This window comes from Heptranchias perlo, chromosome 1, assembly GCF_035084215.1.
Source record: "Heptranchias perlo isolate sHepPer1 chromosome 1, sHepPer1.hap1, whole genome shotgun sequence".
In the NCBI taxonomy this organism is placed as follows: Eukaryota; Metazoa; Chordata; class Chondrichthyes; order Hexanchiformes; family Hexanchidae; genus Heptranchias; species Heptranchias perlo.
The window spans coordinates 121992607-122011214 of record NC_090325.1 but is presented as its reverse complement, the minus strand read 5'-3'; the positions used below and the strand labels follow the sequence as shown (position 1 = coordinate 122011214).

General features: G+C 42.0%; 1 protein-coding gene across 1 annotated transcript; it reads right to left on the bottom strand.

Moving 5' to 3' along the window:
• Window positions 1–13924: 13924 nt before the first annotated feature.
• Window positions 13925–17998, bottom strand: LOC137342028 (interleukin-8-like). Its single transcript, XM_068005674.1, has 4 exons — window positions 17867–17998; window positions 16559–16688; window positions 16242–16321; window positions 13925–15828 (listed from the first exon to the last, which is right to left on the bottom strand). The coding sequence occupies exons 1-4, from the start codon at window positions 17925–17927 to the stop codon at window positions 15812–15814; spliced, it is 288 nt and encodes a 95-aa protein (XP_067861775.1). The 5' UTR covers window positions 17928–17998; the 3' UTR covers window positions 13925–15811.
• Between the last annotated feature and the right edge of the window lie 610 nt (window positions 17999–18608).

Sequence of the window (18608 nt, the reverse complement as noted above, 5' to 3'; positions counted from 1 at the left end):
AGTGATTCTTTATCTTGAGCAATAATCTTTAATGTGGCACCTTGTCGAATGCCTTCTGGAAGTCTAAATACACTACGTCCACTGGTTCCCTTTTATCCACCCTGTAAATTACGTCCTCAAAGAACTCAAGCAAATTTGTCAGACATGACTTCCCCTTCATAAAGCCATGCTGACTTTGTCCTTGTCCTATCTCCTTATGTGGCTCGGTGTCAGCTTTTGTTTGTTAACCCTCCTGTGAAGCGCCTTGGGACGTTTTACTACGTTAGAGGTATTGATAAATGCAAGTTGTTGTATATCTCGAGTAGATAAGCTTAATGAACTGACTAATAAAGGGCATTTAGTTCAAGGTTCACCTTAGACAATGATTAATATAAAACATGTACAGCATCTTTAGGGTATCAATTTTCACATAAAGTTATCTAGTGGTTGTGTTTTTTAGATGTTTTAGAGTAGTTTGTGTTACAGTTCAGGCTATTTATGCACAAAGTAATATGCAATTGCAGTCAACAATGATTCCTTGCATCTGTGAGTTACCCACTAGAAATAGTGATGAATAACACTCAAATGTTCGGACTCTGACTCAGATGCGGAATGTAAATTGATGGAGCCTGGACTGGAGATTCAGACCCAGAGGTTTTACGTGCCCTTTTCCTGGTGTTCACAAATTTTTGCCCATTAAAATTAATCAGAAGCACTGTGGACTGGACACACTGACCTGTAGATCTGAATATCCATTCCCCACTCCCATCAAGTGAAAATCCCCTTCAGGAATGGAGTCTCCAAACATTTACCCACTGATTTCTCCAATTAATAGAAATTACCACAGTGATAGGCCATAGGGTATTCTGCGGTGAGTGACTCACCTCCTGACTCCCCAAAGCCTTTCCACCATCGACAAGGCACAAGTCAGGAGTGTGATGGAATACTCTACACTTGCCTGGATGAGTGCAGCTCCAACAACACTCAAGAAGCTCGACACCATCCAGGACAAAGCAGCCCGCTTGATTGGCACCCCATCCACCACCCTAAACATTCACTCTCTTCACCACTGACGCACTGTGGCTGCAGTGTGTACCATCCACAGGATGCACTGCAGCAACTCGCCAAGACTTCTTCGACAGCACCTCCCAAACCCGCGATCTCTACCACCTAGAAGGACAAGAGCAGCAGGCACATGGGAACAACACCACCTGCACGTTCCCCTCCAAGTCACACACCATCCCGACTTGGAAATATATCGCCGTTCCTTCATCGTCGCTGGGTCAAAATCCTGGAACTCCCTTCCTAACAGCACTGTGGGAGAAACTTCACCACACGGACTGCAGCGGTTCAAGAAGGCGGCTCACCACCACCTTCTCAAGGGCAATTAAGGATGGGTAATAAATGATGGCCTCGCCAGCGATGCCCACATCCCATGAATGAATAAAAAAAATAAGATATAGACTGAAAACTGTGAATCAAATGCATTCAGTAGTAAGATTAACAGAAGCCAGATTAAATAGCAGATTTAGTTAGATTTTTATACATCACTTAACTTAGTGTTCTTCCCCAAACAATGCAAGTTAAGAATCCCTCAGTATCTTGGACCATATGTCCTTGATGCAAAGCTTTACCATAGATATGAACCCTGTCATTAGCTTTTGCACATACAGCAGTTCAGCAAGAAGGGGCTGACCAGCAAAGGTTCCACTCCCAGATACATTTCTCTTTACCTTTGATCCAGGTCAGTACAAAGGAAGATAGAAAGATATTATTGTTCACAATTAATCAAAGCCAGCCCATTATGAAGCACTTACTGCAGTGAAAGACTCCTATTCAGCATGTTGGGTTTTGAAGAGTAACAGGGCAGACCTTGCGTACCAAGCATGCAACTCACTTTTATTCAGGACACAACACACTGCCAGAGTCTTGGCACAGGCTCTGCTGATGTTGCAAATATTATAACTAGAAGCCTTAGCAATTCAGAGTCCATATTTGTTAGTCCAAATAAATAGAGTTTGTACTAGAACAAAAGCAAAATACTGCGGATGCCGGAAATCTGAAATCAAAACAGACAATGCTGGAAATATTCAGCAGGTCAGGCAGCATATGTGGAGAGAGAAACAAATTTAATGTTTCAGGTCAATGACCTGTCGTCAGAGTTTGTACTAGTCTGTTTTGTGTACATCTCAACTTCTCTCATCCAGAGAACCACAGATAGTCATCCAAGGTAGTCAGAGAAGACATTATTAAGGTTACTAAAGTACTGACAAGCTACAAATTCCTAATAAAAATATAAACATTGTAGAGAATTTTATGATCTGAAGAAAGGTGAACCCTAAGATCTGTGACTATTGTTGGATTCAGATTCGCTTCAAATCCTTTCTTTCCCATGCCCAGTGCAAAATGTCCACTTTCCATAGGCAAGTTCTCATTCACTATGAAATTAAAAACTGACCTCACATCACTTCAGTAAATGAACAAAATCAACCATGTGAGACATCTTTATAGCACACTAACCTAGCAGATGGGTTTATTAATGCATCGCATTATTTACAACAGTAAAAGGGAAATGCAAATAAACTGGCAAGAAGAGGTAAGGAAAGGAGAAAAGGGAACAGAGTTTTTACAGTGTGTACAGGACTCCTTTCTTGCCCAGTAAGTGAGAAGCCCAACAAGAGAGGAATCATTGCTGGATCTAGTAATGGGAAATGAACCAGAGCATATAAGAGAAGTAAGCGTAGGAGAATATCTAGGCAATAGTAATCATAATATAATAAGGTTCAAAATAATGACTGAGTAAGACAAAGACCAAATTAATAGATTGGAAAAAAGCTAATTCTGAGGGGATGAGAGTGAAACTAGAGAAGGTAAACTGGAAAAAAATGTTGACAGTCAAAGAGATAGAACAGCAGTGGGAAATATTTAAAACAATGATCAATAGAGTAAGGAGAAATATATTCCTCTTAAAAAGCAAGAACAGATTAGCCAACAATGAAACACAATGGATGAATAAAGAGATAAGGATAAAATTGAAACTAAAGAAAAGGGCATACTCTAAGTAAATAGACAATAAAGGAAAGGATGACAAAAGGGAATATGAAAAGGTTAGGAAACAAGCCATAAGATCAATTATGAAAGCAAAGAGGAACCATGAAAGAGGAGAAATAAGTGATAAACTAATCAAACTTAGATAGGATAAACCCTTGGTCCAGATGGTTTGCAGCCGCGAATATTAAAAGTTAGGGAGGAGATAGCAGAAGCACTATTACATATATATAAAAATTCATTAGAAAAGGGAATAGTGCCAGAGGACTGGCGGGCAGCTATTGCTGGTCTCATATTTAAAAAGTAAGCTAAAACAAGTCCAGGGAAACATAGACCAGTTAGCTTAACATCGGTGGTAGGAAAGATAATAGAATCTTTACTCAAAGATGTAACAGAAAGACATCTAGAGAATGAAAATATAATAAAGAATAGTCAACATAGATTTCAGAAGGGAAAGTCTGACCAACCTTATTGAATTCTTTGAAGAAGTAACAGAAACAGTAGCCAGGGGTAATGCAGTAGATTTAATATATTTGGATTTTCAAAAGGCCTTCGATAAGGTACCGCATTCTAAACTCATGACAAAGGTCAGAGCATGTCCAGTCAGGGGCTACGTAGCAGAATGGATAGCAAGTTGGCTACAAAACAGAAAACAGAAAGTAGGGATTAAGGGTAGCTACTCAGACTGGCCAAATGTGGGAAGTGGTGTTCCACAGGGATCAGTGCTAGGACCACTGTTGTTCACAATTTACATAAACAATTTGTACTCCGGTATCGGAAGTAAAATTTCAAAATTTGAGGACGACACCAAATTGGTAGGTACAGTAAATACAAAAGAAGAATGCATCAAAATGCAAGAAGACATAAATAAACTTGCAGATTGGGCATGTAATTGGCAAATGAATTTCAATATAGATAAGTGTGAGGTGGTGTATTTTGGCAGGAAGAATATGAACATACTGCTTGAATAATAAGACGCTAAATGGGATAGAGCAGCAAAGGGATCTATGGATACAGATACACAAATCACTACAAGTGGTGATGCAGGTTAATAAGGCCATAAAAAAGGCAAACCAAGCACTGGGGTTCATTTCTAGAGGGACAGAATTGAAAAGCAGAGAAGTTATGTTAAACTTGTATAGAACCTTGGTTAGACCACACTTGGAGTATTGTGAATGGTTCTAGTCTCCATATTATAAAAAGAATATAGAGGCTTTGGAGAGGGTGCAAAGTAGATTCACGACAATGATACCAGAACTGAGAGGATATACTTATCAGGAAAGATTAAACAGAAGGAGAGCTGAGGGGTGATCTGATAGAGGTCTTTAAGGTAATGAAAGGGTCTGATAGAGTAGTCGAAGTCCCGTCTTCACACTGAGGACACCATCCAATGTGTTGTGTGGCACTACCACCGTGCTAAATGGGATAGATTCAGAACAGAACTAGCAGCACAAAACTGGGCATCCATGAGGCGCTGTGGGCCATCAGCAGCAGCAGAATTGTATTCCAGCACAATCTGTAACCTCATGGCCCGGCATATTCCTCACTCTACCATTACCAACAAGCCAGGGAGTCAACCCTGGTTCAATGAGGCTGGTAGAACAGCATGCCAGGAGCAGCACCAGGCATACCTAAAAATGAGGTGCCAACCTGGTGAAGCTACAACACAGGACTACATGAATGCTAAACAACGGAAGCAACATGCTATAGAGAGACCTAAGCGATTCCACAACCAATGGATCAGATCAAAGCTCTGCAGTCCTGTCACATCCAGTCGTGAATGATGGTGGACAATTAAACAACTAACGGGAGGAGGAGGCTCTGTGAACATCCCCATCCTTAATGATGGCAGAGTCCAGCACGTAAGTGCAAAAGAGAAGGCTGAAGCGTTTGCAACCATCTTCAGCCAGAAGTGCCGAGTGGATGATCCATCTCGGCCTCCTCCCAAGATTCCCACCATCACAGAAGCCAGTCTTCAGCCAATTCAATTCACTCCACGTGATATCAAGAAACGGCTGAGTGCACTGGATACAACAAAGGCTATGGGCCCCGACAACATCCTAGCTGTAGTGCTGACGACTTGTACTCCAGAACTCGCCGCACCTCTAGCCAAATTGTTCCAGTACAGCTACAACACTGGCATCTACCCGACAATGTGAAAAATTGCCCAGGCATGTCCTGTCCACAAAAAGCAGGACAAATCCAATCCGGCCAAATACCGCCCCATCAGTCTACTCTCAATCATCAGCAAAGTGATGGAAGGTGTCGTCGACAGTGCCATCAAGCGGCACTTGCTCACCAATAGCCTGCTCACCGATGTTCCATTTGGGTTCCGCCAGGACCACTCGGCTCCAGACCTCATTACAGCCTTGGTCGAAACATGGATTCCAGAGGTGAGATGAGAGTGAGTGCCCTTGACATCAAGGCAGCATTTAACCGAGTGTGGCCCCAAGGAGCCCTAATAAAATTGAAGTCAATGGGAATCAGGGGGAAAACTCTCCAGTGGCTGGAGTCATACCTAGCACATAGAAATATGGTAGTGGTTGTTGGAGGCCAATCATCTCAGCCCCAGAACGTTGCTGCAGGAGTTCCTTAAGGCAGTGACCTTGGCCCAACCATCTTCAGCTGCTTCATCAATGACCTTCCCTCCATCGTAAGGTCAGAAATGGGGATGTTTGCTGATGATTGCACAGTGTTCCGTTCCATTCATAACCCCTCTGATAATGAAGCAGTCCGAGCCCGCATGCAGCAAGACCTGGACAACATCCAGGCTTGGGCTCATAAGTGGCAAGTAACATTTGCGCCAGACAAGTGCCAGGCAATGACCATCTCCAACAAGAGAGAGTCTAACCACCTCCCCTTGACATTCAACGGCATTACCATCGCCAAATCCCCCACCATCAACATCCTGGGGGGTCATCATTGACCAGAAACTTACCTGGACCAGCCACATAAATACTGTGGCTACAAGAGCAGGTCAGAGGCTGGGTATTCTGCGGCGAGTGCCTCACCTCCTCACTCCCCAAAGCCTTTCCACCATCTACAAGGCACAAGTCAGGAGTGTGATGGAATAATCTCCACTTTCCTGGATGAGCGCAGTTCCAACAACACTCAAGAAGCTCGACACCATCCAGGACAAAGGCAGCCCGCTTGATTGGCACCCCATCCAACACCCTAAACATTCACTCCCTTCATCACTGGCGCACCGTGGCTGCAGTGTGTACCATCTACAGGATGCATTGCAGCAACTTGCTAAGGTTTCTTCGACAGCACCTCCCAAACCCACGACCTCTACCACCTAGAAGGACAAGGGCAGCAGGCACATGGGAACAACACCACCTGCACGTTCCCCTCCAAGTCACACACCATCCCGACTTGGAAATATATCGCCGTTCCTTCATCATCGCTGGGTCAAAATCCTGGAACTCCCTACCTAACAGTACTGTGGGAGAACCTTCACCACACGGACTGCAACAGTTCAAGAAGGCGGCTCACCACCACTTTCTCATGGGCAATTAGGGATGGGCAATAAATGCTGGCCTTGCCAGCGATGCCCACATCCCATGAAAAGTCGTGGAGAAAATGTTTCCACTTGTGGGGGAGTCCAAAACTAAAGGCCATCAATATCCGTAATAAATCCCATAGGGAATTCAGGAGAAACTTCTTTACCCAAAAAATGGTAAGAATGGGGAACACACTACCACAAGAAGTAGTTGAGGCAAATAGCATAGAAACATTTGAGGAGAAGCTAGATAAGAACCTGATGGAGAAAGGAATAAAAGGATATGCTGATCGGGTTAGATGAAGTAGGGAGGGAGGAGGCTACTATGGAGCATAATCACCAGCATAGACCAATTGGTCCGAATGACCTGTTTGTGTGCTGTAATTTCGATGTAACTTAAGGTGACATAAATCCGTGATTACTTCCCTATTGAATTAACCGCCTGAATGCTGCTCAGAAAGGTACAGAAACAATGGTCAGGGCAATAAATGCAGAAGACAGGGTAACAGCCAGGATGTGTTTTTCTCCTCCTACAGTGGTGTCTTTCCCTAGCATCCAGGAGAGGTTGCTGCACCTCCTTCTTCAAGTAACTTAGAAATTAATATTTTTTTAATTCATTCCCAGGATATGGCATCACTAGCAAGGCCAGAATTCCAGTTGCCCTTGAGAAGGAGGTGGTGAGCCGTCTTCTTGAACCTCTGCAGTCCGTGTGGTGAAGGTACTCCCACAGTGCTGTTAGGTAGGGAGTTCCAGCTTTTTGACCCAGCAATGAAGAAGGAACAGTGATATATGTCCAAGTCAGGATGGTGTGTGACTTGGAGGGGAACTTGGAGGTACTGGTGTTCTCATGCACCTGCTGCCCTTGTCCTTCTAGGTGGTGGAGGTCGCAGGTTTTGGAGGTGCTGTCGAGTGATTTGAATTTGATGGAGTGTGTAAATAAGAGGGATTAATTTTAGGATTGGCTAGATGGAGTGCATATGCTGGGAATTTCCGCATTGTTCTTCCGGTCAACCCCCATAATTTTAGTGGAAGATCGGCAAAAACCCCGGATACACTCATAAATAGGGTTTCGACTGATCTTCCACTGAACCCAAAGGCAAGTTCCCTTTTTCTTATCAGTCTTTTTCAGTCAGCTACTTTTCTATTTTCTTATGTTCCTAATGTTAAACACCTTTCCCTTCCATTTAACTGGTGAGGTAAAAATTCTGAAACAAGTGTCACTAAGGGTTAGAGCAAAGTGATTTCCTGGAATTTGCACAAATTCACCAAGACAGGCTGCTGGCTGAATGAAGTTTGCTCTGGAATTCTCTTAACCACTGTACAAACTGCAAACGGATGAGTCACTACAGCACCTTTCAAGCCTCGAAAATGAAACCGAAATCTGTTCAAGATGCATCTGGGGTTTATACCAGTGTCTGAGCCAAGTTATGAAATTTAGCCTGGATTTTCCACTCTCAGCTGTATGTTCTACCAACATAAAACCAATGTAGCGGTGGTGTGTGCGTGCTCACTCTGCATCAAAATGTGCCGCCCATCACATTCGTAAAGGCTCTTCAGCCTTGGCTCAGTGGTAGCACTCTTGCCTCTGAGTCAAAAGGTTAAGGGTTCACGTCCCATTCCAGAGATTTGAACACATCTAGGCTGATCACTTCAGTGCAGTACTGAGGCCGTGCTGCACTGTTGGGGGTGCTGTTTTTCAGATGAAATGTTAAAGCAAGGCTCGATCTTCCCTCTCAAGTGGGTGTAAAAGATCCCATGACAATATTTGAAGAGCAGAGGACTTCTCTAGGTGTCCTGGCCAGTATTTATCTCTCAACCAACACACGTCGCTTTTCCTACATTACAACAGTGATTACACTTAAACAGTACTTCATTGGCTGTAAAGCGCTTTGGGGCGTCCTGAGATCATGAAAGGCACTATATAAATGCAATATAAATACATAAAGAGCAAGAGGATAACTAAGGAAAGAGTAGAGCCTATTAGAAACCAAAAAGATAACATATGTATGGAGGCGGATGATGTGGATATGGTTCTTAATGAATACTTTGCGTCTGTCTTCACAAAAGAGGGGGACGATGCAGAGATTGCAGTTAAGGAGGAGGAGTGTGAAATATTGGATGGGATAAACATAGAGAGAGGAAGTATTAAGGGGATTAGCATCTTTTAAAGTAGATAAATCGCCAGGCCTGGATGAAATGTATCCTAGGCTGTTAGGAGAAACAAGGGAGGAAATAACGGAGGCTCTGACCATCATTTTCCAATCCTCCCTGGTTACAGGCGTGGTGCCGGAGGATTGGAGGACTGTTAATGTTGTACCATTGTTTAAAAAGGAAGAAAGGGTTAGACCGAATAATTACAGGCCAGTCAATCAACCTCAGTGGTGGGCAAATTATTGGAATCAATTCTGAGGGACAGCATAAATCGTCATTTAGAAAGGCACAAGTTAATCAAGGACAGTCAGCATGGATTTGTTAAGGGAAGGTCATGTCTGGCTAACTTGATTGAATTTTTTGAGGAGTTAACAAGGAGGATTGATGAGGGTAATGGATTTGATGTAGTGCACATGGACTTTTGACAAGGTCCCAAATAGCAGACTGGTCAATAAAGTACAAGCTCATAGGATCCAAGCGAAAGTGGCCAGTTGGATCCAAAATTGCTCAGTGGTATGATGTGGAGATGCCGGTGATGGACTGGGGTTGACAATTGTAAACAATTTTACAACACCAAGTTATAGTCCAACGATTTTATTTGAAATTTACAAGCTTTCGGAGGCTTCCTCCTTCCTCAGGTAAATGTCAGGAACTCCTCGAAGCCTACGCATTTATAAATCACAGAACAATACATGGTGATTACAGATAGTCTTTGCAACTGCCCGTTGCCAAGGCAATCACCATGTTCAGACAGAGAGGTGTTACCTACAGAGCCCCCGAATATATAGTCAACAAAAAAAAAAACAAACAGGAGAAAAAAACAGAGAGAGAGAGGCAGAAACATCCGGAAGGCAGAGAAAGCCAGCAAATGACCCGTTATATTAAAAACAGATAGCTTTTGTTCGCTGGTGGGGTTACGTGTAGCGTGACATGAACCCAAGATCCCGGTTGAGGCCGTCCTCATGGGTGCGGAACTTGGCTATCAATTTCTGCTCGACGATTTTGCGTTGTCGTGTGTCTCGAAGGCCGCCTTGGAGTACGCTTACCCGAAGGTCGGTGGCTGAATGCCCCTGACTGCTGAAGTGTTCCCCGACTGGGAGGGAACCCTCCTGTTTGGCGATTGTTGCGCGGTGTCCGTTCATCCGTTGTCGCAGCGTCTGCGTGGTCTCGCCAATGTACCATGCTCTGGGGCATCCTTTCCTGCAACGTATGAGGTAGACAACGTTGGCCGAGTCACAGGAGTATGAACCATGCACCTGGTGGGTGGTGTCCTCTCGTGTGATGGTGGTATCTGTGTCGATGATCTGGCATGTCTTGCAGAGGTTACCGTGGCAGGGTTGTGTGGTGTCATGGACGCTGTTCTCCTGAAAGCTGGGTAATTTGCTGCGAATGATAGTCTGTTTGAGGTTGGGTGGCTGTTTAAAGTGGAGGTGTGGGGATGGCCATAGCGAGGTGTTCGTCGTCATTGATGACATGTTGAAGGCTGCGGAGAACATGGCGTCGTTTCTCCGCTCCGGGGAAGTACTGGACGACGAAGGGTACTCTGTTGATTGCGTCCCGTGTTAGTCTTCTGAGGAGGTCTATGCGATTTTTCGCTGTAGCCCGTCGGAACTGTCGATCGATGAGTCGAGCGTCATATCCCGTTCTTACTAGGGCGTCTTTCAGCGTCTGTAGGTGTCCATCGCGTTCCTCCTCGTCTGAGCAGGGCCTGTCCATTGGGGATGGCCTCTTTGACGTGGTTAGGGTGGAAGCTGGAAAAGTGGAGCATCGTGAGGTTGTCCGTGGGCTTGCGGAAGAGTGAGGTGCTGAGGTGCCCGTCTTTGATGGAGATTCGTGTGTCCAAGAAAGAAACTGATTCTGAGGAGTAGTCCATGGTGAGCTATTTGTAGGGGGTGGTGGTGTGTGTCAGCTTCACCTCTGACTTCTGAGCAGTCCGAATCGCTCCCACTCCCTGGGTTCTAGACCTTGGACTTATTTGGGGGTTGTGACAAAGTGCAGCAGACAACTGATTTTGGTGCAAGAAACTTTGACCTTTATTCAAGAGTGGTAGGAAGCAAAAGGTAATGGTTGACAGTGTTTTTGCGACTGGAAGGCTGCTTCCAGTGGGGTCCTGCAAGGTTCAGTACTAGGTCCCTTGTGGTTTATATTAATGATTTGGACTTGAATGTGGGGGGCTTGATCAAGAAGTTTGCAGATGATACAAAAATTGGCCGTTTGGTTGATAGTGAAGAGGAAAGCTGTAGACTGCAGGAAGATATCAATGGACTGGTCAGGTGGACAGAAAAGTGGCAAATGGAATTCAATCCAGAGAAATGTGAGGTAATGCATTTGGGGAGGGCAAACAAGGCAAGAGAGTACACACTAAATGGGAGAATACTGAGAGATGTAGAGGAACAAAGAGACCTTGGAGTGCATGTCCACAGATCCCTGAAGGTAGCAGGACAGGTAGATAAGGTGGTTAAAATGGCGTACGGGATACTTTCCTTTATTAGCCAAGGCATAGAATATAAGAGCAGGGAGGTTATGCTAGAACTGTATAAAACATTGGTTAGGCCACAGTTTGAGTACTGCATACAGTTCTGGTCACCACATTACAGGAAAGATGTGATTGCACTAGAGAGGGTACAGAGGAGATTTACGAGGATGTTGCCAGGGCTGGAGAATTTTAGCTATGAGAAAAGATTGGATAGGCTGGGTTGTTTTCTTTGGAACAAAGGAGGCTGAGGGGAGATTTAATTGAGGTGTATAAAATTACGACGGGACTAGATAGAGTGGATAAGAAGGACCTATTTTCCTTAGCAGAGGGGTCAGTGACCAGGGGGCATAGATTTAAAGTAATTAGTAGAAGGATTAATGGGGAGCTGAGGAAATTTTTTTTTCACCTAAATGATGGTGGGGATCTGGGACTCACTGCCTGAAAGGGTGATAGAGGCAGAAACCTTCAACTCATTTAAAAGTACTTGGATGTGCACATGAAGTGCCATAACCTACAGGGCTACAGATCAAGTGCTTGAAAGTGGGATTAAGCTGGATAGCTCTTTTTCAGCCAGCATGGACACGATGGGCTGAACGGCCTCCTTCTGTGCCGTAACTTTCTATGATTCTATGATTCTAAGTCTTTTTTTTCTTTCTGTAGGTGACATAGCCCCGTACTTGAAACAAATGTTAGGCTCTATTTGCAGAATTGAATTCATATGACTGCAGATTTTCCAGGCACTTGGCAACCAGTGCTCCTTAAAGGGACCGCTGGAGGCTGCCACTGAAAAGGTAGCATGCACCTATGCCTTTCCTACAAAACTGTATTCTGTTTGCTTGCTTAGGGATACGTCTGCTATTTCTTTCTAAAAGGTATGTGAAGGTCTAAAAGAAAGTTTTCAGAGGATTTCATCTGCCTAATTTGTCTGTTGATCAATTTATGAACGGGTTCTGGACTTTTTTTGGACTGATTTCAGTATCTTGCATTTACTGATCCCTGTTGTAAATAATGCTATTCATGAATAAACCAGTTTGATAAGTTAGCGTGCTACACAAGTGTCTCACATGGTTGATTTTGTTCATTTTCTGAAGTGATGTGAAACTTTGTGGAATTTCTACATGCAAACCAGAAATAATAAAAAAAATTCATTGTTCATTGTTCACCCAGAGAAACTTTTCTCCAATTATTTTGAGCATGAGGTCAAGATTCAGTTCCATAGTGAATAAGAACTGTGTATGGAAAGTGAACTTTTGGCAATGGACATGGGAAAAAGCATTTGGAGTGAGGTTGAATCCTGTAATTTGTCACAGATCTCAGGGTTGACTTTATTTCCAATGATAAAAATTTCTACATTTCCCCTCATGAGCGTATGGTGTAATGCATTACTATTCCTAGCCATTGTCATCAGCCCCTGCCACAAATTCCATTCCCTACCCACCGACTCCATCCCTCTCCCTGGCCACTGTCTGAGGCTGAACCAGACCATTCTCAACCTTGGCGTCCTATTTGACCCTGAGATGAACTTCTGCCCACATATCCGCTCCATCACCAAGACTGCCTACTTCCACCTCTGTGACATCACCCGTCTCTGCCCCTGCCTCGCTCATCTGATGCTGAAACCCTCATCCATTCCTTTGTTACCTCTAGACTTAACTATTCCAATGTTCTCCTGGCCGGCCTCCCATCATCCACCCTCCATAAACTTGAGCTCATCCAAAACTCTGCTGCCTATATCCTAACTCACACCATGTGCCATTCACCCATCACCCTGTGCTCGCTGACCTACATTGGCTCCTTGTTTTCAAATCCCTCCATGGCCTCTCCTCTCCCTATCTCTGTAACCTCCTCTAGCCCTACATCCCACCGAGATCTCTGCGCTCCTCCAATTCTGCCTCGGCCCTAAGCCTTGGAATTCCCTCCCTAAACCTCTCCACCTCTCTACGTCTCTCTCCTCCTTTAAGATGCTCCTTAAAACCTACTTCTTTGACCAAGCTTTTGGTCACCTAGCCTAATATCTCCTTATGTAGCTGAGTGTCAAATTTTGTTTGATAACATTCCTGTGAAGCACCTTGACACATTTTATTACATTAAAGGCGCTATATAAATGCAAGCTGTTTTTGATGTAGTGCATACCTCAGAGCTGAAAGGATTCTTTGTCCACCAAAAATGCAGATTACTTTGTGCAGTGGTCATATTTTGGTTCACAGTGAATAAGCACTGCTGATGAAAGAAGAATTCTGAGTTGGATATGAGAGAAGTATTGGGAAATAGCCTGAACTGTTACACAACTCCTCTAAAACTTCCAAAAAAATACAATCATTAGTTAACTTAATATGAAAATTGCTATCCTGTGGACGCTTTACATCTTTAAAATTAATCGTTGTCTAAGGTAAACTTACCTACCGGAGGAACACATAGGAACATAGGAACAGGAGTAGGCCATTCAGCCCCTCGTGCCAGCTCCGCCATTTGATAAGATCATGGCAGATCTGTGATCTAACTCCATATACCCGCCTTTGGCCCATATCCCTTAATACCTTTGATTGCCAAAAAGCTATCTATCTCAGATTTAAATTTAGCAATTGAGCCAGTATCAATTGCCGTTTGCGGAAGAGAGTTCCAAACTTCTACCACCCTCTACCACCCTTATCTATTGGAACACATGACTGTTTTGGTGGCGATTGAGAAACAGTGGTAACACATTTTTAATAAGAAATCTAGTTTATTTTAATAACTTAAATACAATTTGCATAAAAGATTAATTCACAAACAAGTTACATGTAGCAACTTAATTGAGTGATACTCAGCATTATACTCAACACAACTGTTGCACAAAGAGTCTGCTAGGCCACATGTAGATCAAGTTTTCCTGAGCGCAGCCAGTGCCGACTGCCTCAGATCAACCCAATATTGTAGACGGGGCTTCAAACAGGCATTGGGCCCCTTATTTAAATATGTTAAGGGCCTAACACCTGTTTCAGGCTCAGGCCCTGGCTGTCTGGTGTTTTTACCTATACCAATATGGCGGGCAGCACACTTTTGGCTTGTAATCAGCGTGCACTTCCTGCCCACCATATTGAAGTCTTATGAAGCCATTTAGCACTGGAAAAGTGGCTCTGCATGATCAAATTTCTAGGCCATCGCTTTTTATTAGGTCAATCACTCAACTTATCTACTGGAGAAATCTAGTTTATACTCAAATCTAGTTACATGCAACACAACTGTTACACAAAAATCTTCTGTGATTTTGGGGTAATTCTGACCTTGTGCGATAATCAGCAGCCCGTTTTACATCTCTCTCGATTTTTATTTCCATTGACTTAAATTGAAATAAAAATCAGGAGAGATGTAAAACAGGCTGCCGATTCAATATCACCCATTTTACACTATCACACAATGACAAAATCTATCCCTTTTAGTCAACTGGTCCCAGTCAGTGAAAAATTCCTCAATGCAAAAGATCACTTTATAGAGAATAGTTCTATTTACAAATGCCATTTCTTCCAGTTAATATCATACAATAAGGAGCACTATCTTCTAAAATGTAGGTACTTTACACACAATAGCATTTCTACAGAGAATTTGCTTCTCACAAACTTCAGTTTCGGATAGATTCTAAGTCTGATGTTTTACAGAAAAAACCCAGGTTACAGTTAAAATGTCAGTGACTAATAAACACTGAAGTAAAATGCCATCAATGTTAGTGACAGGCAATGGTTGTGGTTGTATTTTAATATAAAAGTTTTGGTTCAAATTGGAGCTAGGAGTGTATTTGATTCAACAATTAAAAACTTTTGCCTTGCCATCTATATACTATATAGAATATCAACAGGATTTTAACAGGAAATGAAAAATTGCACCAAATTTAGTTTGAAACAATGCAACATTACAATATATCTACAAGTAATAAAATGGAGGAATGTGTTTATTTAATTGATTAAATTATTGGTCACTGCAAACCCCTCTCAGACTATTTTAATAGAAATAATAGTTGTTCCAATCTGGACACTTAAGGATTGTCAACCTCTCGTTCCAATCAAAACATGGAGAGGTGAGGAGGTAGTGTGTGATCAAGAAATTATACAAGTTCATTTTGAACAATATTTCCACAGAAAATAATTTGAGTTATTCCAAAACTACGGTCCATGTCCCACTTTTATTTCAAACAATAAAATGTAATAACTGAAACTACCTGTCTCATTTAGATTCCTCCACAAATACACAAATATATTGAAATTTCCTCCCGTACCTAAATCTTTAGTTAATTGGAAATTATTTTCCAATAGTTGTGGAGAACTGAAAGCAAATTGAATGCAGTCACAATGTAACTTGTAACAGTATCGTAAAAATCACATGCATTACACCCTGCGAAAAAAACCTCAACCGTGGCACAAAGTTTATGTACATTGCACTTTTTAATTGATCTCTTTGTCTGTGTTAAAATTATAATATTCAAAAAAAATTACTTTGCATTAACATTAGCAATGAGCTTGACAGGTGGGAACATTCTCAACAAAAAAGAAAGAGGAAATGGTAGAACAAGCTAGCAGAGGATGACATCCGAGGTTTAATGCACTGCCCCAAAGCTTTCTTCATTGCACCATTCGTGATACTTCAAATTATTCAGGTGTGGGATCCCATCACTCTGTCATTTCTCAGTGCAGTTTGGTACCTGAAAAAAAGTAAATTCCGTTTTCAATTGGAAATCTTTCACATCTGTAAACGTACTGCACAATATCTTCATTAAATAAATTATGAAACATTATAAACCTGACTTTTATTTAAGATGAGCAGCACCATCAACGTCCATGCAATTCACAGGAATAGAAAGAGAATCTCTCCCTTCTATCCCCATTAAAAGGCACATTGCAACAATGATGCAAGTTGGAAGCTCATGTTGTCTATACTGAAACAATTCACATATGAAGTCAGTATGAGTATGAACAGAACTGTTGCCCACAAAGAAGTTAAAACCTTCAGGAGAGGGGACAAGGGGGAAGGAGACAAAATTGAGAAGTAAAAGCTACTTTTTGCCATTTGTTATTTTTATTCACAGTAAAAGTCCGAATTCTAACAAACACCAACCTTTCTTGGCTTCTATGATAATCTTCACCCACTTGGCTTTAGGATCCACACACAATTTCTTCCCATTTTTCATGGTGACACTGTGAAGAGAAGGTAAACCTTAAAAATCGAATCAACAGAAATTGGATGTCTCCCACTGAAAGGAGAGAACTAAGTAAAAGAATTAAAAGAAAACTCTTAAAATCTGCCTCATAAACAAACCGATTAATCCTAAGTGTCTTGAGCAAAGAACACAGTTTAGCAAATGGAGATTGTAAAAGGAGAAAAGTGGTTTCAGTTCTTTGATTAAAAGGTGATGCTCTGATATGTTTACTTACATTATCTCTGTTGTCACACAGTGGGATCCTTTGGGAATATATTTCAAACTTCGCATGTACTTCGGGTTAATAAGCCTGGTGGTAGGCCGGATACATTTACAACGACCTTGGTTTCCTGGGATCGGAATGCCTGTGAAAAGGTATTTTAAGTTATATTCAATTATCGATTGAGGTGGAGTGAATCCTGGCACATTTTGTGTCGGCATTGAGATAATTTTATTTCTTCTGTACGTGGCCTGCTTTGATATATCTGTCCTAATTCTCAAATACTTCCAGAAAGTATCGCTCCTGAAGCCTTAATTAGCAGCACACCTACAAAATCCAGAGAGACGTACCTGCACGGTATTAAAATATAATGGCCTGGAATTTACTAGGTTGTAGCACCATAGTAACCATGAAATGACGGTGAATGCCATTACTAACGCCACAGTGAGCTCAACAATGTTCACTGTTGTTAGTGGCGAAATCGAAGAGCAAGTTCTGGCGTTCACCCATGCAGAGTGAAACGCAGAAATCCGGAACTTGCTCCTCCTGGTTTGCCAGCGATATGACAGCTTCGTATTAAAGGGATATTGCCAGCTACAATCAACAGAATCAATGGACCAGCGTCAACTTGTTCTTCTGCCCAGCTGGAAAGTAACTAATATCGGCAAAAAACAGGTACGATTAAATTAAGTTTTAATAACGCGGTGAGTCTTAATGACGGCCAAACAACTAAAAATTAACCTTTAAAAATGTGGAGTCTCATTACTCCTTATTTTAATAGTTTTTGGTCAATAAAAAAAGTTCATTATATTTTTTTTATATTGCATATTTTACAAGATTTTGCAAAGACAACTTTCAGAAACATGAACCTGGAAATTACTGTTGCTGATTTTAGTGGGCGAATGGTTAACTCTTTCATATACCACTCCTCTGCCTATTGCTTTAGTGTAGGCATCAATCCATGGAATGTAAACAGGCTACATTAAAAAGGTGAACACCGACATTAAAAAGATGGAGGACTGTTGTATGAACGCATTAAGCATTTCTTCACTAATATCAGCAGCAGTCATTAGCAGGCTGTGAAGTTTCAAATTAAAAGGAAATAAAAATGATTCAGTGTGACATCACCACATTTCAAAAAATATTACTATATGCAGATTTTAGTTATAAAATAAAATTTGTTCAAGCCTCCATATAACTGAGGAACAGACTGGGATGCATATAATAGGGTTGAATAAACATGTTACAAACTCAGCTTCGAGACTCTTTTTCACACTTCAGTGCAATGAGAAATAAAACACAAGATCACAAAGGACAACATACCCTGTGCAGTAATGACACACAGAAGCAGGATGAGAGTCATCACAGCAGCTGCTCTGTTCATCTTTGACTTTGAGTTGCTGAATGGATTTCTGCTGAAGGATCTTCTGTTCACCTCAGTGACTCTCTCGGTGTTGAATGAAGTTCTGTTGAAGAGAGGTCCAATGAGCTGCTCTTTATTCAGATCCACCACTTTCATTTTGCACAATCTAAGCAGTGAAAATTGTCAAACATGGGAAGCTCCCGTGGAAAGGGAATTTCCCTGCTCCTGAGCCAGACGTTCTGTAACTCTTCTGTCATTAATGATTCTGTAAAAATAAAAGGAAGATATTATCAACACCACTCCATAATAAAGACTTGATCAGATGACCTTTAACTCTTTAACCGTTCTGATGAAAGGTCATCGACGTGAAATGTTAACTCTGTTTCACCCTCCACATATACTGCCTGTCCTGCTAAATGTTTCCAGCATGTTCTGTTTTTATTTCAGATTACAGCATCCACAGTATTTTGGTTTTGTTCTTTAAATCTTGTTATTCTAAACATATTCAAACCTTTTGTATAGCTTACAGCAGTAACAGGCAGATAATTGATTGCGATAGGGGGTAATATGTTTATAAGTGTAGATTTTAAATATTTAACTGCAACCTCAAGGACAATTTTTTTTAATGTCAAAGATCATCTAATCAAGTCCTTACTGTGGAGTGGCGTTGATAGTATATCTTCCTTTTATTTTTACACAACT